The 19,960-nt window shown below is 35.0% G+C and overlaps 1 protein-coding gene across 5 annotated transcripts in view; it reads left to right on the top strand.

Moving 5' to 3' along the window:
* The window catches only part of rap1gap2a (RAP1 GTPase activating protein 2a), a 109,941-nt gene that overhangs the window by 38,021 nt on the left and 51,960 nt on the right, over positions 1-19,960 (top strand). For 4 of the 5 annotated variants that reach the window (XM_073818435.1, XM_073818434.1, XM_073818440.1 and 1 more), the window contains exon 1: positions 17,536-17,779. The exons of the other annotated variant lie outside the window; for it this stretch is intronic. In XM_073818435.1, the coding sequence (XP_073674536.1) occupies positions 17,556-17,779 (224 nt within the window). In that variant the 5' untranslated portion in view covers positions 17,536-17,555. Of the gene's footprint in view, positions 1-17,535; positions 17,780-19,960 lie in introns of those variants that run through there. 5 annotated transcript variants of the gene reach the window in all.

Raw genomic sequence — 19,960 nt, 5'->3', positions numbered from 1 at the left:
GAGCTTGACTCACGTGACCCGCCAGAACTAACGCTAGAAGCTTAATTTTTAGCATCATAACATCTCATTTTTAGGAGAAAAGATGTCGTTTTAACGAGAAAACATCTTGTTATTACAAGAAAAGATGTAGTGTTAACGACATACCATCTTCTTGTTACGAGAAAAGATGGTGCCGTTGGTGCCCTCTGCAGGCCTTTGATACAATACAAAATGTATATTAGTTTCTAATACATTATGTATTTTCAGTATTGTTCAGTAAAACCATATGATTACTTGCTTTTGATATGTTTTTGAAACAAGTATTTTTGCCTCATTGCTATTATATATGTATTTAAACAAGTAATTTTATGGGCTATTGTTTGCTTAAGTCTATTTTTATTATTTAAAAAAAGTGAATTAGCCTATATTGTAATTTTCCAAATACACGATTAATCATCAGAATAATCGACCACTACTCGATTACCAAAATAATAGTTAGTGACATCCCTAAATATAAATATAAAATCTTATATTTATTTTATCATTATAATACAAAATATTTTGTCACTTCTGAAAGACAGTCAGAAGATAAAGTCTTATCAAAAATAAATATAACAATAAATCTAAATGTAAAAACAGATGTCAAATATCCAGGTAGGTACTGACAAATGAAAAAGCTGTAATACTGCCTGATAACCAGTGTGATATCGTTAAATTGTTTGTCTGTACTTGGAAAACATGTTTATGCATTTCTGTCTGAGCGTTACCGGTTCTATGGGTGCCATTAAAGCACAGGCATGGTGCCATCAACAGCAGAAAGGTTGAGAACACAAATACACAAATCCAGGTTGCATGAAGGCTAAAACATGCCTCTTTTCGATGAGACACACACTGCACAGGATATGCCCAAAATGTCGATCGTATTTGCTAAATGGACTCTGACCTCTGTTGTCCTCGTCTTCCTTTTCTCTTTGTTCCCGGTCTCTGTCTTTTTACATAAGATATGCATGAAACGAAGACCTGCAGCTGGATTCGGTGTGCCTCCTATCTGCACTCATAAATGACTTGAGAGAAATCTATTAAAACTAAAACCGGCGACTGCTTTCTGCCTGTGTCACAGATGAGAGAGAGAAAATCAGTTTGCTTGCTTGTGGGTTTCTCGTTTGTAGCTATTATTGCCGTTTTGTCATAGGAACCTCACAGCTGTGGTATTGGTATATTGCACCGTATATCCTATCACTCACATGGTGTTTACTCTTCTCCTATCAGTCTATCCTGTGTTTTTCCTCTCTTCCAGCTAGCAAACACCCTTCTCTGAGAAGAATCGGGGCAAGGGTTAAACAATTGTCCGACCAAGCTTTGTAAACCCTCTCCACAAACAGAAGGATGGGACTAAATTGATTCATGACTCAAATTAAATAAATGACATTTGCAGCAGAAGAGGAAGAAAGGGGTTCGGAAGGAGGAGGAAGAGAAGGAGAGGGGGGAGATCAGTCTGGGTCTGGTTGACTGGACGCATCACAGCAGAGCAAAAAAAAAAAAGGATGTTCTGTCTGGCTGAGAGAAAGACAGACAGGAGACGATGGAAAGAGTGTGGAAAAGTATTGGGCAGAGATTAGATGCAGAAGTCTTTTTAAATCTGTGCATTCACTGAAAGAATCGCTCTTGGAACAATGGTGCACTCCGTGTCTCTTGAGCCAAATTAATCGGAGATGATAACCTGCTTTTCCAGCACGGAAGGGCGGCTAAGCAATTAGTAGCTGCATAAAGATGAGAAAACGTCAGTCGTTGCGCATTTCTGAAACCATCTTTTATATTTGAGATTAACAAATTCATAGCACATTGATTTCAGTGCCAGGCTGTGCTGTTTGGATCATTAGACCAAACTGTTGTTTGTTTAAAGTTGATATGAAATCAAACTTGATTGTATTTACACTTCTTGCATGTGTTTCTGGTTTTATTGTGAATGATTTGTGCACAAAGCCTGTGCCAAAAAAAGACCTGCATTTATTTTCTTAAAAATACATTAAAAACAGTAATATTGTGAAATATTATTACAATTTAAAACAACTGTTTTTATTAAAATATATTTTAAAATGTTTTTTATTCCAGTGATGGCACATTTTTAGCAGCCATTACTCCAGTCTTCAATATCACTTGATACTTCAGAAATTCAAATATACTGATTTAAGGTTCAAGAAACACTTCTTACTATGATCGATGTTGAAAACAGATGTTCTGCTTTATATTTTTGTGAAAACTGTTACATTTTTCAGGATTATTTGATGAGTAGAAAGTTTAAAAGAACAGCAAATTTTTGCACATCCTTTTGAAATTTTGAAAGTCATGCTAATGCTCAAATTTTAATTTTAATTTTAAGTAAGTGTTTGATGACGACAAAGGTCATCCAAATGTAAAAACAGAGAGAAGTGAGCTTTCAAATTTAAATATCCAATATCAACCAATAAATAAATAGTGAAAAGTATAATTTCTTATACAGTTTTCTTTACAGCTTTGTAAAAAATTTTATACAGTAATATTATTTCATATACAGTTGAAGTCAAAAGTTGTCATATACCTTACAGAATCTGCAAAAAGTTAATGATTTTACCAAAATAAGAGGGATCATACAAAATGCATGTTATTTTTTATTTAGTACTGACCTGAATAAGATATTTCACATAAAATACATTTACATATAGTCCACAAGAGAAAATAATAGTTGAATTTATAAAAATGACCCTGTTCAAAAATTTGCATACACTTGATTCTTAATACTGTGTTGTTACCTGAATGATCCACAGCTGTTTTTTTGTTATGTTTTGTTTTAATAGTTGTTCATGAGTCTCTTGTTTGTCCTGAACAGTTAAACTGCCCGCTGTGGCCCCGATGGTCCCACAAATTCAGCATTTTTGTCTATTTGAACCCTTTCCAACAATGACTGTATGATTTTGAGATCCATCTTTTCACACTGAGGACAACTGAGGGACTCATATGCAACTATTACAGAAGGTTCAAACGCTCACTGATGCTTAAGAAAGAAAAGTGTTGCATTAAGAGCCGGGGGGTGAAAACCTTTGGAAAATAAAGGTCAGGGTAAATTTAACTTATTTTTTTCTTCTGGGGAACATGTAAGTATCTTCTGTAGCTTCTAAAGGACAATACTAAATGAAAAAAGTATATACATTTAGGCAAAATAAGAAAAATGCACACATCTTTATTCTGTTCAAAAGTTTTCACCCTGGCTCTTAGTGCATCATTTTTCCATCTAAAGCATCAGTAAGCGTTTGAACCTTCTGTAACGGTTGCATATGAGTCCCTCAGTTGTCCTTGGTGTGAAAAAATAGATCTCAAAATCATACAGTCATTGTTAGAAAGAGTTCAAATAGGCAAAAATACTGAAAAAACAATGAATTTGTGGATTTTTCTGAAGAACAGCGGGCAGTTTAACTGTTTCATTACAAACAAGGGACTCATGAACAACTATCACTGAGCAAAAAAAAAAAAAAAACACAGCTGTGGATCATTCAGGTAACAACACAATATTAGTAAACTTTTTAACAGGGTTATTTTGATAAATTCAACTATTATTTTATGTGAAATATCTTAATCAGGTCAGTACTAAATAAAAAATAACATGCATTTTGTATGATCCCTCTTATTTTGGTAATAACATTTTGCAGATTCTGCAAGGTGTATGTAAACTTTTGGCTTCAACTGTAACTGTCATAATGCTTATTTATAACATAGTACTCATTATCCAAGTTCCCTGTCACTCTTCTTAGGCATTGCAGAACTTCAATAAGTGAAAGATTTGTCACGCTACCCTCCAGGCAACCTGTCATATTGCCTGTCCACAGGGTGCAGACACTTGCAAATGATAGATGATCTGTCGGCCAGTGTCCTGGATGCCCCGCGTCGGAGCAGAGAGGTCTTAATAATTACAGTGACGATGTCTTTTTCAGAGATGAAATTAGAAGCTGCCATAAAATGATGAGGTGTGAGAATGAGATTCTTCTGCTCCTGAGTTCATAGCAGAGCGGTGTGGGAAAAACACAGCTCCTCAGGGGTTTGCCTGGAAGCTAACAGACGTCAGATGAGAGTCTTTTATTCCTCAGGTTTTAATCTTTGTGTCTGGGAATCGTTGTGGCGTGAGACTGGAGGGATCCGTTTCATGATGTTACTCACCGTACCTCAGGTGACCAATCCTTCACTCGGCCCTGAGGGACGGCGGCTCTTCTGTAAAGTGGAATGAAGTTGAGATAAATGCTTTTTTGGGAGATCAAGAAAAAGTAAAAGAGCTCTTTGTAATCAAACAGTTATTACTCTGCTTACCCAGGTGGGTTTGCAGTATTGTTTTAGGATGTTTTGACATATGAGGCTTAAAATAGATGAGCAATTACTTAGACATTAGTAAATGAAGCCTCTGATGCCTTTTTGACATCAATTCTGTCTCGAAATTTCTCAGTAGAAGTTGTCGCGCCACATATCAATGACATTTGCAAAGGTCACGCTCAAATCGAGCTTTAGTTTCCATAACATTTGCATTTTCTCATTTTGCAGATGCTTTTGGACCAAAGTGACAGTGCAAACAGTCAGCTTGTGTAACAAATACAATTACAGAGAGCACGTGACTCGATTAATACTGAGGGGCAAAGCCGTAGAGAACGAAGAAGACCTTCATTTTGGATATTAACTTTGGATCCCCTGCTCTTAGAACAAAGGAAAATTACCTTCGTGAACCTTCAAAGTAATAACAGATACATCAACGCAGTGGCATAATGGTACTCTAGGGCAACCTGACAAAAATTATAGTGCATTGTAGACATAATAGACTAGTTTATGTACTCAAGCTAAGTTAGAAATGAATGTTCACGACCTCTGATAGTTTGTTTTTGCTTTCAGATGTTGTTACAGTAAATATAAGCACATGTCATGACCTTGCTATCTTACTTATATATTATTAAACATAATTCCATTTGACCTTGACCTTTAAAATTGGCATTTCCTTCTTTTTTCATGAATATGTACAGTGAAAACACACTGTAATCTCTTTAATGTATGTGATTATGAGTGTTCTGTAGCCTATGGCTTATTGAAATCAGTCTTAAAATATGCATGTGCTAATGTGCAAACATTCATTCGTTAGGACATGATCCAAGAAGATTTAAGTGTTGACGACTTGATCCTAAATGATGTTTGAAGAACGACAGTCGTAAATTGAGTGCCTGGCCTTGGAAACACATTACGCTGGAGAGTTTTCATCATTGCCGAAATGACACAACTCACCTTGTAAAAACATTTGCACTGAAACGGCCATAAAGTTTCCTCAGATTGTATTTGGTGTTATAATGCAAGTCTCTGGAATTCTTGATTCTGGTTGGCCAGTTGTGATTATATAACTGATCCTTCCTACCTAGTTTCATGTCTAACATAACAGTCGACAGACCAGTTATTTTAGTATTATTTGCGTTATATTCAGAGCCTGATTAAATAAATGGACTACACTAGGCAGGCTGCATTTTTTTGGGCCCCCCTCCATCGATGTTATTTATGAATTGAAATCTGAAACTTAAAATAAAAGTTAATTCACATTCTACATAGCCTAGTCTTTGGTAAAAAATTGGTTGTTGTATGCCAAAATAAGTCATGTGTTGTATATAAAACAGTCTATCAGACTATTTTTTGATATTCATTATTTATACATTACACGGCTCTATTAAATGCTATTAAATTATCCGCATCTTATCCATTGGGAGTGTCATTGTTAAGGCAGTAGTACCAGTAAATAACCAATAGGTGTGTCAGTAAACTATAACAGAGCAAATAAGTTTATTAAGCAAAACGATATTGGGCTCACACGGAGCCCCTTACATCACCTGTAGAAGAAAAATAATTAATCCGTGGGGACGGTTTTGCAGTTCGTTCCCTCAGTTTATAAACTGTACTCACGAATTCTTAAACTGTTCCCTCGGTTAAATAAATAAATATAAATCGTGCCCACGGATTATCAAACCGTACCCACGAATTTCCAATCCGTGAGCTCAGATTTTGTAGACAAATTAATAATCTGTGCGCACACTTTAGCAATCCGTTCCCACGGGTTTGTAAACGGTACTCACGGATTTGTGATGCATTGTATTGCATTTATTAAACTTTATTTCTCATAGTAGGCTATGAGAACATGGAACACTGACAAAACAGAGTTTTAGCTATTTTATTTATATTAATCACCAATAGATTAGCTGCTAAAACACCACACCTGTGTTCTATCCTATTGGTTATTATTGTAAAATAAACGCTAAAAAGAAGACTGTTTTGTAAGTGCGGATCATGGTACCAAATTAAAATAATAAGTGAAGAGCGCTGTTCAAACGGCTTTGCTTTATTTAATATTTTTCAAAATATAAAATTGCCTGAATTAAAAAAAAAACGAGTTTTGGAGAGAAGGTAAAAAGCAATACAAAACAAATAATGTACAGGTTATGTTTTCATTCCTTTGCTCTCAAACTAAATGCAATGTAATAATAGGCCTTATTTAATAATAACATTAATAGTGCAGCATGCATCTAATGCTGCGTGTTCCAGGCAGGCTTTTGAGCTCGTAAATCACGACTCAAAATCACGACTCACGACTTTGTAGCGTTCCAGGCAAGTCACGGCAAACTGCCTGCGCACATTTAGGAATTATTATTATTTTTATATTATTATTAATTTGATTGCAACGCTATATTGTCCTATGCTCTATTTTTCCACCGTGTACCGCTTGCAAACACCGCACGCATTAGGGTTGATATTGTTGTTTCGCGGGCTATGTTACGTCAGAACTCGTAACTGGGAGTCCATCGATCTAGTACGAGTTCACGAGTGGGAAGTCACGGGTTTGACTGTCGTTCCAGTGCACTTTCACGGCTAGAAGGTTGGAAAAACACGGGTTACGGGTTGCCTGGAACGCGGCATAACTCTGGGTGAAAAGCTTATCACAAATCGCTCTGTATGGCTCTGACTGGCTGGCGCCGCTCTATACGGACATGGGCTGGCGTTAATATGACGTAATGTAACAGTCTATGGTTAAGATAAACATCGTCACTATTTTTAGTTAATTAATAAATATTGAAATAGATTGTAGATAGGACATTTGTACATAAAAAATAAAAATAAAAAAACATATACATTTGTCCCTCTGTCTGGGCCCCATCCCGCCAATCGGGCCCTAGGCACGTGCCTAGTTTGCCTTTGCGATAATCCGGCTCTGGTTATATTATAGTATTTGTTAAAGGATGCAAAATTCACTTTTACATGGTGTTTGCATATAAATGTATCTTAGTAGTGTGTGGACACAACTTGTAAGCAATGCAGATGTTTTGTTTTTGGATGTAAAAGTGAACATAGAGTCTTTACTTTTTTGCAGTGGATTAGTTTTGTTTTTTGAAGGGGTCATCGGATGCCCATTTTCCACAAGTTGACATGATTATTTAGGGTCTTAATGAAAAGTCTATAACGTACTTCGGTTAAAATTTCTCAGTGGTCCAGTAAAACAACACTCTTTTTACCTTGTCAAAATCAACTTTTCACAGCAACCTGTTTTGTTGCATTTCCCTTTAAATGCTAATGAGCTCTGCTCACCCGCCCCTCTCTTCTATGGGTTGACAAGCCATCCTGTTTACTTTAGCCACATTTAGCTGCGAAACTTGCTAACTAGCACATTATTAGGAAAGGCTATTTGCCAACACACATTTCTGTTCAAACAACATGTAAAAGTGAGTTTAAAGGGGTCATCGGATGCCCATTTTCCACAGGTTGATATGATTCTTTAGGGTCTTAATAAAAAGTCTATAACATACTTTGTAAATTTTATTTTTTTTTCATTTGCCTTGTCAAAATCAACTCTTTTCAAAGCAACCCATTTTAATGCATTTTCATTTAAATGCTAATGAGCTCTGCTCACCCCGCCCCTCTCTTCTGTTGGGTGACGAGCAAACAGTTTACTTTAGTCGCCTTTAGCTGCAAAACTTAGAGTAGTTCACTTTCAGAACAAAAATTTACAGATAATGTACTTACCCCCTCGTCATCCAAGATGTTCAAGTCTTTCTTTCTTCAGTCGTAAAGAAATTGTTTTTTAAGGAAAACATTTCAGGATTTCTCTCCATATAATGGACTTCTATGGTGCCCCGGATTTAGAACCTCCAAAATGCGGCTTCAAAGGGCTCTAAACGATCCCAGCCGAGGAAAGAAGGGTCTTACCTAGCAAAACGATCAGTTATTTTCTAAAAAAAAATACAATTTATATACTTTTTAACCTCAAATACTCGTCTTGTCTAGCTCTGTGTGTACTCTGTGTAGAGATTAAAAAGGTATATAAATTGTAAATGTTTTTAGAAAATAACTGATCGTTTCGCTAGATAAGACCCTTCTTCCTCGACTGGGATCATTTAGAGCCCTTTGAAGCTGCATTTTGGAAGTTCAAACTTGGGGGCACCATAGAAGTCCATTATATGGAGAGAAATCCTGAAATGTTTTCCTCAAAAAAATAATTTCTTTACGACTGAAGAAAGAAAGACATGAACATCTTGGATGACAAGGGGGTGAGTACATTATCTGTAAATTTGTGGTCTGAAAGTGAACTTCTCCTTTAACTAGCACATTGTTAAGAAAGGTGATTTGCAAAGATTTATAAAAAACCCTTATAAAATACTCACTTCTTCTGTAGGTGAAGCTAGATCACGAATGATTTGCGCGAACATAGACGCATTAAGGTAGATCGGAGGGCGCACTCCCTTCAAAAACGAAAGTAACGCTAATCCTCTACGTCTTTATCAGCTCAGATGGCGGGATTAAATGACGACTTCTACGATCTTATTACATCCAACAACAAAGCACCTCAATTGCTTAGGAGACATTTGTGTCTATAGCCGCTTTTCCACTATCGGGCTGAACCGTTCTCAATGCGTAACCGTTCTGTTCCGTGCCGTTCCGGGCCAGTCAGCACGGATATGGTTTGATTTTCCACTGTGGTGCAGATAACGGAACTCTTTGGAATGTAAATACAAATGCGTCAGTTGTTGCCTTGGTAACGCAAGAGTAGGCAGCCCCGCTTCTACTGTTATTGTCCTTTTGGACGCGATATGTATGTTTGAGTTTTTTAATTTTTTTCCCGGCACTGTTTTGAACTTTTCTTAATGCCCTTCTCTGCAAGACACTGCGCTATAATTAAAAAAAAAACTTTTTAGTTTTTCTTTGCAGCCTCCAGCTGTTGTTGAATTTTTCTTTCTGCCCAAATATCAATATAAGAGCAAATGTTTCATCCACAGACCAAAGTGTTTGTATTTGTATTTATATTTACCGTATCTGTTTACTGCGCACCCGCTTAACCATAGAGAAACTGGTAGCCAGGCAACAGAGTGGCGACGTCATGCACACGCATTTTACCAGCCCGGCTCAGCATGGTTGTCTAACCGTGCCGAGAATTCCGGGCCGAGAACGGTTTGTAATCGTGCCGTGCCGTACCAGGCTCAGGTGGAAACACAATTGGAACCGTACCCGACCGTTCTAAGAACGGTTCGGCACGATAGTGGAAAAGCGGCTTCTGTCCTTGCTACGGCGTTGAAACAATGGTGATCGAACTGTTCACAGCTCACTCAGGTAAGGGTCTAAGGTAAGACAGCCGTGTCAATCAACTATTGTGGGAGCGGCCTTGGTCAGTGTGACGTTACACAGCCAAGAAGCTTGGCTTGATTTGAAAAAGGTGATATTATTTATAGAGATTTAAAAAATACTACTGGATGGATTTTTAGCATTATAGGGTGGTTGTGTACACACACTGCCAACATACATTTATGTTTAAATAACATGCAAAAGTGAGTTTTGCATCCGATGACCCCTTTAGGGTAATGTGCCACCAAATACACAAAAAATGAAGAGAGAGGTGGAGTGAGCATCAGCTCATTGTCATTTAAAGAGACATGCACTGAAATGAGTTGCTGTGACAAGGTAAAAAGAGTGTTGTTTTACACGACCATTGAGGAATTGTAGCCAAAGTATGTTACAGACATTTCATGAAGACCCTAAAGAATCATACCAACTTGTGGAAAATGGGCATCCGATGTCCCCTTAAATATTTTTAATATTTTTACATTTTCAGTTTTCATTTTCATTTTAGTTTTAAGTTTTAGCTTTGTTGCGCTTTTGTAATTTTTATTAGTTTTTAAAAATATTTCTGTTTAGCTTTAATTTATTTCTATTTCAGTGTTAATTTTAACTTAGGGTAATTAGAAAAACATTCTTCTACTTGCATTACAGGGGCAGATTATCAATTAATAATCGATTAAATATTATCACACAGTTCCTTATGCAGTTCTGTTTTATGACTTCAAAACATTTGTACAATGGCACATGATTTATAAACTTATAATATCCATATGTAGGGCTTTTCTATGTAGTAAACTTGCTTTGTTGCAAGGTACAGCATTGTACTTGATGTGGAGTGTTTGAAAACATGAGTAATAATACAAGGGCTCAAAGACTTGTAAAAGCAAGCTAAAATGACATGTTTGCTTCAGCAAATGCATTTTTGCCTCAGATTTTACCTCAGATTATGTGTTTTTACCTCGGATTTGCTTTTGTTAAAGAGATAGTTCACCCAAAAAATTTAAATTCTGTCATTAATTAAGACCTTTGTTCATCTTTGTTCAAGATATTATCAAATAAAAAAGATAAAATAAGAATTTTCTCACCCTGCATAGACAGCAATGTAACTACCATGTTCACGGCCCAGAAAAGTAGTAAGGACATCGATGAAATAGTCTGTGTGACATTAGTGGTTCAACTGTAATTTTATGAAACTATGAGAATACTTTGTGTGCACGAAAAAACAACAACTTTATTTAACAATTATTCTCTTCCGTGTCAGCCAGTGTGCGTTCATGAGAGTACTGGGCCTTTCTGGGCCTTGTTCCTTTTGCATAAATTTTGTTACAGGCATGTATTTCTAATGAACCTAGGTGTGTTCATTTCTAAGGCAGCATTTCTAATTTTTGTTAAAAGTAAAGCGTTTTAATATTGATATTTTATTTTGTTTCAGTTTTATGTCAGTTAACAAAATAGTTTTAGTGAACAAAAACAACACTGCCACAGACTCTTTCATGTCCATTTATTTATTCAGTAAGTAGCCATGAAATAAGTTGGATATTGTCCAGTCAGCTGGCCATTATCGCAAAAATAAACCCCCTGAGACCTGCCAAACCGCCAGGTCTATTTTGCAATAATGAGCAGCTGACTCTTTCCCTGAACTTCAAAACTGACAATGAGAATTCAGCATTATTTTCACTTTATTATGCTCTGCAAAGTTTAAATATGGCTTACTTGCAGAGTTTGTCTGTTTTTTTCCAAACCAATTTACAATAAACTTCTCAGTAACTATCCAAGGGTCACCCTTACTTGTGACCTTTGAATTTGCCATTTAGTTTCAGCAGGTAGGCTTTAACTGTACATCAGTGTCACACATCAGGGATTTTGTTCCCATCAAGCTAATTATATCAGTAAGATGGTGTTGCCCAAGAGTAGGTGTTTGTGTAAGTGGCTTCCATAGTGTGTGTATGTGTTTCGGAGATACACTGAATGAGCTTATCTTTGTGTATGGGAGCCAGTGTGTTAGTGTGAAAGTGTGTAAGCATACACTGATATTGCACTGTGCTCATTAAGGAGCTCTGGCTTGGCTGGGCTTGGCTCCAGGGCCACATGTTTCTCCTGTGCGGTGCTCGGCTATTTCTGTCTGCAGTGTTTGGCTTGGATTTATACTCAGCTGCTCTCTCAGTCACCTTGTCTTGTCTTGTCTCATTCTTCATACGGTGTCGACGCATTTCTATCTAGGCTGGCTAATAGACCTATCTACTGGACACTTGTTTTGATTAATTTAGAGCGCATGAGCTTGAGACAGAAGCTGGATTGATGGCAACCTTAAAACCTTGAGTTTCACTAGTCTGGTTCAGTGTTAGTCACCTTCATTGTCTTTTTGAAACAACAGGTTTTGGAGAACAAGTACTTCAGCAAAGCCACATATTTCTAAAATACTAAAATATGTTGAGTTTGAAATAATGTAGGGCGGGACTTATCCTTTGAGAGCTGATTGGTTATGTGCTAGTATATTACTACCTGTTATTATTTATGCTACAGTATTATTGGGTAATATTATTTTTGCTAGGATTTTATTGGCTAATATTATTTATGCTCATATTTTCTTGCCTATTTGTGGCTAATATTACTTTTATTCAGATATTATTGGCTAATATTATTATTGCTGGAATCGTATTGGTTAATGATAGTTACGCTAAGATGTTATTGGCTAATATTATTTAGACTCGAATATTTGTGAATAATATTTCTGCTACAATGCTGTTATTTTTCTTTATGCTACCCTAAGATATTATTGGCTAATATTTTTTAGGCTAACATATTATTGGCTATTATTATTATTTATGCTAGGAAATTACGGGCTAATACTATTTATGCTAGAATGTTATTAGCTAATATTATTTATATTTATGTATTATTTTCTAATATTATGCTAGGAAATTATTGTCAAATGTTATTTATGCTAGGATATTGGCTAATGAATCTAGGATATTATTGGTTGATGTTACAATATTATTAGGTAAAATTATGTATGTTAGGATGTTATCAGCTAATATTATGTATGCTAAGATTTGACTAGCTAATGCTATATATGCTAGAATGCTATTAGCTATATTTATGCTAGGATATTATTTATGCTAGGTTGTGGGCTAATATTAGTAAGGCTAGGATATTATTGGCTGATCTTATTTATGCTACAATATTATTAGCTAACGTTTAGTATGGTAGGATATCATTGGCTAATATAATGTATGCGAGGATTTTTCTGGCTAATGCTATTTGTGCAAGAATGTTATTAGCTAAAATGATGTTTATGTATTACTGTCTAATAGCATTTATGCTGCATGGTCAGATTAGAGTTTTGTTTTGTAATTCTGAAAACAACTATTCTGTAGTAATGTAGCTAACCTGAGGAGTTTTATCTTTCGTTATCCATTTTTTTTAACCATCAAATTTCTTTTAATAGTAAAAGTGTAGTAACTATAGTTTTTTTGGCACATTGACTACACTGTACTATGTTTCAATGTTTGTACTACTACTGACTATGTTTCAACTTACAAACTTAGGTTCAGTTGCTGCCTTAAAATTTTAAGTTAAATCAACTTCAAAGTACAAGTCATTTCAACTTACTACAGTAAAGTGCTTTTTGACTTTTTGGGTTGAAATTACTTGTATTTTGAAGTTGATTTTACTTCAAATTTTATGAAAGCAACTGTTCGTAAGTTTAAACAGGTGACTTTTTTTTTTACAGTGTACCATTTGTATTACCACAGTTTTACTACAAATACCATGGTTAAACTATGCTTAGGGTATAGCAACACATGGTTAATTTGTTTTTTCCCTTTTTTTATTTGTAGTAAAACCATGGTTAATTTTTGTAAATCATGTTTGTTGCTTTGAGTTTATTCAGCAGTAACAGAACCTTTTACTCCAGAAACAGTGAAGGTTTTATCTCTAAATGCGTTTTGGGTTTGATTTTGTGTGTGTTAGCATGCGATAACCTTCACAGGTGTCGAGTTTTCAGGTGACTGCTGCTCTGCAGGTTATGTGATGTAACTTCCCGCCATTCTTTAGTCACTGGAGACGTTTCCCATACCCCATGTCTCCTCGTAAGTTTCCAAAGTGTGTTTTTGCACCTGAATGAAGAAGACCACTGGGATACCATGTGAAGTGCAGTGAAAGGTGTGAGAGGTGTGTGTTGCTCCGAGCTACTACAGATGTTTGGAGGGGAAGAATTTGTGATGTTCTATAAGGTATTTACTGTATACTAGGGATGCCTGTGTGTGATGTGTTGAGGGGCAGTGGGAGTCGTGTTTGTGTGTGGAAGGAGTTGAGGGAATGAGAGAGGGGGATGTGTTTGCTCATCCATCTGTGTTTGTGGCTCTCTGAGGGGTTTAGCCTGAAGCTTCATGGTCTTTGTGGAAAGACTGCTCACTTTGTGTTCATTCTGGATCTCTCGCTTTCCATCTAACAGCAGAGAGAATACAGTTCACCTTTTCCTACCAGACACCTCACATATTAATTTCTCAGTACCTCTCCACAGATACAAGATACCTGGTCTCTTCCACTGATCACATGACCTTGCTTGCTTGTCAACCAGCCCCTTCCCCAGAGGAAGCTCAGGGTTGCCGTGGGGATGAGGATCCTGGTGGCAGATTTGGGGAATCTGAGGCGACGTTACCATGGCAGAGCCTGAGTCTGAGTCTGGGGAAGGGGTACATTGGCTCTTTGAAGCACTTGTTGTTTAAAGCAGCTGTTTGCTTGTTTTTGTTTCACTCTTATTAAATTTTTGGCGTCTTGAGGGGAAAGTATCTCACATTCAACAAGAAATAGATACTTCAGTATCTTACCTTACAAACTTTACATTACATTCATGTCTAATTTCAACAATCCAATTTACTGCAGTAATTTAACGTACACTATATATAGATGCAAAGTAATTTAAAAACAAAAGGTTAAAGGGAGAGTTTTACCAAAAAATGAAAATTCTGTCATTAATTACTCACCATTATGTCCAAACACAAAAAAAGTATTCTTGTAGCTTCTTAAAATTTAGGCTGGACCACTGATGTCACATGGACTATTTTATCAGTGTCTTTACTACCTTTCTGGGCCTTGAACGTGTCAGTTGCATTGCTGTCTATGCAGGGTCAGAAAGCTCTAAGATTTCAATATGTATCTTTCTAAATGTCAATTTCAAAATATCTTAATTTGTGTTCTGAAGATGAACAAAGGTCACATGAGAGTGAGTAAATAGTAAAAAAACAGAATTTTCATTTTTGGGTGAACTATCTCTTTAAGAATATAAACATTTTTTTATGTGCATTGAAGATCTGGAATGCATTTTAGGAAAGTTAAGCATAAAAGTCAATTTTGATTTCATGTCAGCTTTAATCCTTATTGATTACGAGAGAACCAGCTGGCCACTGTTTCTATTTTAGCTTTCATTTTAGTTGTCAGAGAACCATCTGCTTTTGCAGACATGGGTAGTTAATCTTTTGCAAACAGAACAAAAAACTGGATGGGTTATGGCCATTATTAGACACAAAGAGCACATCTGACTATAAGCGTTGGACAGCAGTGAGATAAGGAAAGGATCATGATGTTGTGCCATGACACACTGCATACTTTCAGTGCTGATTGGGATCAACGAGCACCACAATTTTTATAGAAAATGATGTTAAAGCAACTTTCACATAGAATAAAAGATTGTCCAAAATGCATGTTATTGTTTTTTAGTACTGACCTGAATAAGATATTTGACATAAAAGACACTTACATATAGTCCACAAGAGAAAGTACTAGTTAAATTGATAAAAATTACCCTGATTCTTAATACTGTGTTTTTTTTTTTTTTTTTTTGTTGTTGTTGTTGTTTTTTGTTTGTTTAGTGATAGTTGTTCATGAATCCGTTGTTTGTCGTGAACAGTTTAACTGCCTGCTATTCAGAAAATCCTCCAGGTCCCACAATTTAGTTTTTTTTTTTTTTTTTTTTTTTTTTTAGCATTTTTGTGTATTTGAAACCTTTCCAACAATGATTGTATGATTTTCAGATCCATCTTTATACACTGAGGACAACTGAGGGACTTATATGCAACTATAACAAAGGGTTTAAACACTCACTGATGCTTCAAAAGGAAACACAATGAATGTTTAATTTGAAGATCAGGGTATATGTAACTTATTTTGTCTTCTGGTAAAAAATTGAAGTATCTTCTGTAGCTTCTGAAGGGCAGTACTAAATGAAAAAATATATATAATTAGTCAAAATAAGAAAAATGTACACATCTTCGTTTTGTTCAAACGTTTAACCCCCAGTTCTTAATGAATTGTGTTTCCTTTTGAAGCATCAGTGAGCACTTGAACCTTCTGTAATAGTTGCATATGAGTCCCTCGGTTATCCTCAGTGTGAAAAGATGAATCTCAAAATCGTTGTTGTTGGAAAGGGTTCAAATACACAAAAATGCTGAAAAACCAAAGAATTTGTAGGACCTGAAGGATTTTTTTGAAGAACAGCAGGCAGTTTAACTGTTCAGGACAAACAAGGAACTTATGGACAATTATCACTAAATAACAACAACAACAACAACAACAAAAAACAACAACAACAACAACAACACAGCTGTGGATCATTCAGGTAACAACACAGTGTTAAGAATAAAGTGTATGTAAACTTTTGAACAGGGTAATTTTTATAAAATCAACTATTATTTTTTCTTGTGGACTATATGTAAATGTTTTTTATGTGATATATCTTATTCAGGTCAATACTAAATAAAAAATAACAAGCATGTCAGAGGATTGTTCAGACTTCAAAACAGTGTCATAGAGAGTTCACAAGGAAACATTTGTTGAAAGCTGTAGCTGCATCACAAACTGTAAGTAAATTATTTCATAATGCTTTGTCTGGAAATTACCATTTTATTTTGATTATATTGTCAAAACACTCACATGTATAATTTTATGAAGCTACGCGAATACTTCTTGTGCGCAAAACAAACTAAAATAACTTTATTCAACAGTTTCTTCTCTTCCGTGTCAGTCTTCGACATGTGTTCACAAAAGTACCACAACCCATGTGAAAGCTGGCATTCTTACTGTCTTAAAGCTTGACCCCTTGCTTTTTATTTATGTAATGTGGTGCCATGAGCAAAAAAGGTTGATTTCAAACCAGTACTTCTGGGGGTTCCAGCACCAGCTGAGCTGCTGCCACTGAGATGAATGGAAATGCTAACGGATAGCCTTCTCCAGGTATTATAGACCTCCTTGGGGCAAACGCTCAGCAGGCCCACACATTAATCCGTCTATGAGTGAGATGTGCATGGAAAGAGTCAGACCCAGCACACTAGGCAGACAGCAGAAGAGGGAGTAACTTCCTGCAGTGGGAAAAGGCAAACAGAAAGAGAAGATGAAAGACAAACAGAGACAGGAGCCAGAAATGAAGAACAGGTCAGACAAGATGCTTGAGGGCACATACAAACTCAAATATACTGAAACATAAAGGAAATTCTTACTTTCCTACATATTGCGATGCTAAGAAATGTCATAGAAAACTGGAAAAGGTCAAGGATGTTGACCGACAGGTGATAGAGTTTCTTTCGACGCTGAATAAAAGGTGCATTTTGGTTCAGAAAGATGCAATATGCAATTAAGTCTGACTGTCTGAGGGCAGGAGAGGACAGATTTTTTTAGATTGAACGAGTGCGGAAAGGTCTGGCAACAGAAAGCTGAGCAGTCCAGGAACAGAGCGGATGGAAAATGAGTGGAAAGTGAGAGAGGGATTGGAAGGGAGGGGCTGGGGAGAAGTGGGTGTGGCCTGTATTCTATGCAGCCTATCAGATGCAGACAGGGGCGGGCAATGAGAACTGGTGTAGGAGCGAGTGAGAGGAGGAAAGAGAGAGAGAGTGAGAGAGAGAGAGCATGAGAATGAGAGAGGTAGACGGGAGATGTATATTCTCAGTCCCTCAGCCCGTGGCAGAGAGCTTGGTCATACCAGAATAGCGCAGGACGGTCCTGGTCCCAAGTCTGTTTCGGAGTGTGGGCCGGACAGCATGTCGGATTCTGAAGCCAAAGTGAACTCCAAGAAAGCCGGCATTCGGGCTGCTGTCATTCTGATCGGACTACTGCACAAGTCCAGACGGCAGAAGGAGAGAGAGAGGGAAAATGAGCGGTGGGTCAACTTTTTCTTTTTCCCACCCTCTAGTTTGACCTGTGATTCAGATCTGGCTGCTGGCGATCTCTGGTTGACCTGTGTTCTTGCATGAGGTTTCTGGTTATGTAGGTCATTGAATGTACACTTTATACATTTATTGTCGTCCCAGAGTGTGTTGTAATTGGGTCAGTATATAGTAAAGGACCGTTTTTTTTGTGTGTGTGGCTCATTTGAGGATGCTCTCGTTTGCAACTTCCAAGCTTGTCTTTCTCCTCATATGCCTAAAGCAAAATTTCAGACTTGGATAGTTCTTGTTTGTAGCATAGAATACTTAATGGAGTTATCACTTATGTGTCATTGAAGTTTTCTAACTGTTTCTGATGGATATACTGTAAAAGTGTAAGTCTATAAAACTGACATGGATTTTGAAATGTTTAATTTAATACCAGACTTGGCAAATCACAGCACAGTTTGAGACATTGTTGATAGCAGTGTTATTTGTGTACTATTATAGTTATTCATAGTTTGAATGACCTTTTAATTATTTATTTATTTTATTCAGTAGTGAATTTTTTATATTACTATTTACGTTAATTTTGGAGTAATTTTAGTGCTTCAACTTTAATTGGAAACATTTCTAATTTTTTTTATTTTTTCATCTAATGTTTGCTTTTATTTGTATATTTTCAGTTATTTATTTATTTAGTAATATCAACATTTTTTATAATTTTTATAAATAATTGTATATATTATTTTATTTATTACTATTTATGTTTAATGTTTTATTTCAGTTTGAGAAATTATTCATAGCAGTGTTATGTACTATTATAGTAATTAATATTTTCAGCTTTTATTTTTATATTTTCTGTTTTCATTTTATTTATTTATTTATTTTTGTAATATCATTTTATTCGTTTTTTATTACTATTTAGGTTTAAAAAAATTTATTTCAGTTTTGAGACATTGTGTATAGCAGTGTTATTTATGTACTATAGTGAGCTTTTATTTTTATTTTTTTATTTTTTTATTTATTTTGTAGTATGCATTTTTATTATTTTTTATATATATTTTTTTTAATATTACTATTTTCGTTATTTTTTTAAGCTTTTTTTTGTCATTTTAGTGGTTTAACTCTGTCAATATTTCTCATTTTTAAGTTTTTCATTTAATGTTTGCTTTTATTTTTATATTTTCAATTTTATTTATTTATTCTGTAATATAATTTTTATATTTTTATTTTTTAATATTTGTATTTAGGTTAAATTTTTTTATTATTTCAGTTTTGAGACACTGTTGATAGCAGTGTTATTTATGTACTATTATAGTTATTAATATTTTGAATGAGCTTTTATTTTTATATTTTCAGTATTTATTTATTTATTGACTATATAATTTTTATTACTTTACATTTTATTACTATTTAGGTTTAACTTTTTAAATTTCAGTTTTGAGACATTGTTTATAGTGGTGTTATTTATGTACTATTATAGTTATTCATATTTTGAAAGGGTTTTTATTTTTATAGTTTTCAATTTATTTCAATTTATTTATTTATTTATTTATTTAGTAATATCGTCATTTATATTACACTGTAACAAAAAAAGTTGATTCAACTTAAAAAAGTAAGTGTTCATGCTGCCTTAAAATTTTAAGTTTAGCCAACATGAAATGTAAAGTTGTACTACATGAAAACGTGGATATTTGATTTGAATCAACTTAAAAATTTAAGGCAGCATACTTATTTTTTTAAGTTGAAACAATTTTTTTCTTTTCTTTTTTTTTGCAGTTTAGTTTTTATATTACTATTTAGGTTTATGTTTTTTAATTTAAGTTTTTATTATTATATTTATTAATATTTTGAATGAGGTTTTATTTTAAAATTTTCAGTTTTCATTTTATTTATTTATTTATTTAGATGTATCATCATTTCTATTATTATTATTACTATTATTATGTTTTTTTTAATATTACTATTTAGGTTTAGTTGGCATCATTTCAAATCTTAAGTTTATTTTATTTTAATTAACAAAAATGCTTTAAATAATTTTACACTAGTTAATAATATCAATAATATAAATCTCTATGTGAGGTCTTTTTTTAGAAGAAGCAAAACCTGCCTTGCTGTCTATCTAATCTTATTTCTGTTTAAGAGAAGCAGTTAAGATGATAAGATTTCACATGTATTTTTTCTTTCCTATG

This window comes from Garra rufa, chromosome 14 (genome assembly GCF_049309525.1).
Source record: "Garra rufa chromosome 14, GarRuf1.0, whole genome shotgun sequence".
Classification (NCBI taxonomy): domain Eukaryota; kingdom Metazoa; phylum Chordata; class Actinopteri; order Cypriniformes; family Cyprinidae; genus Garra; species Garra rufa.
Note: the sequence above shows the minus strand (reverse complement) of the source record. Positions and strands in the feature narration are given on the sequence as shown.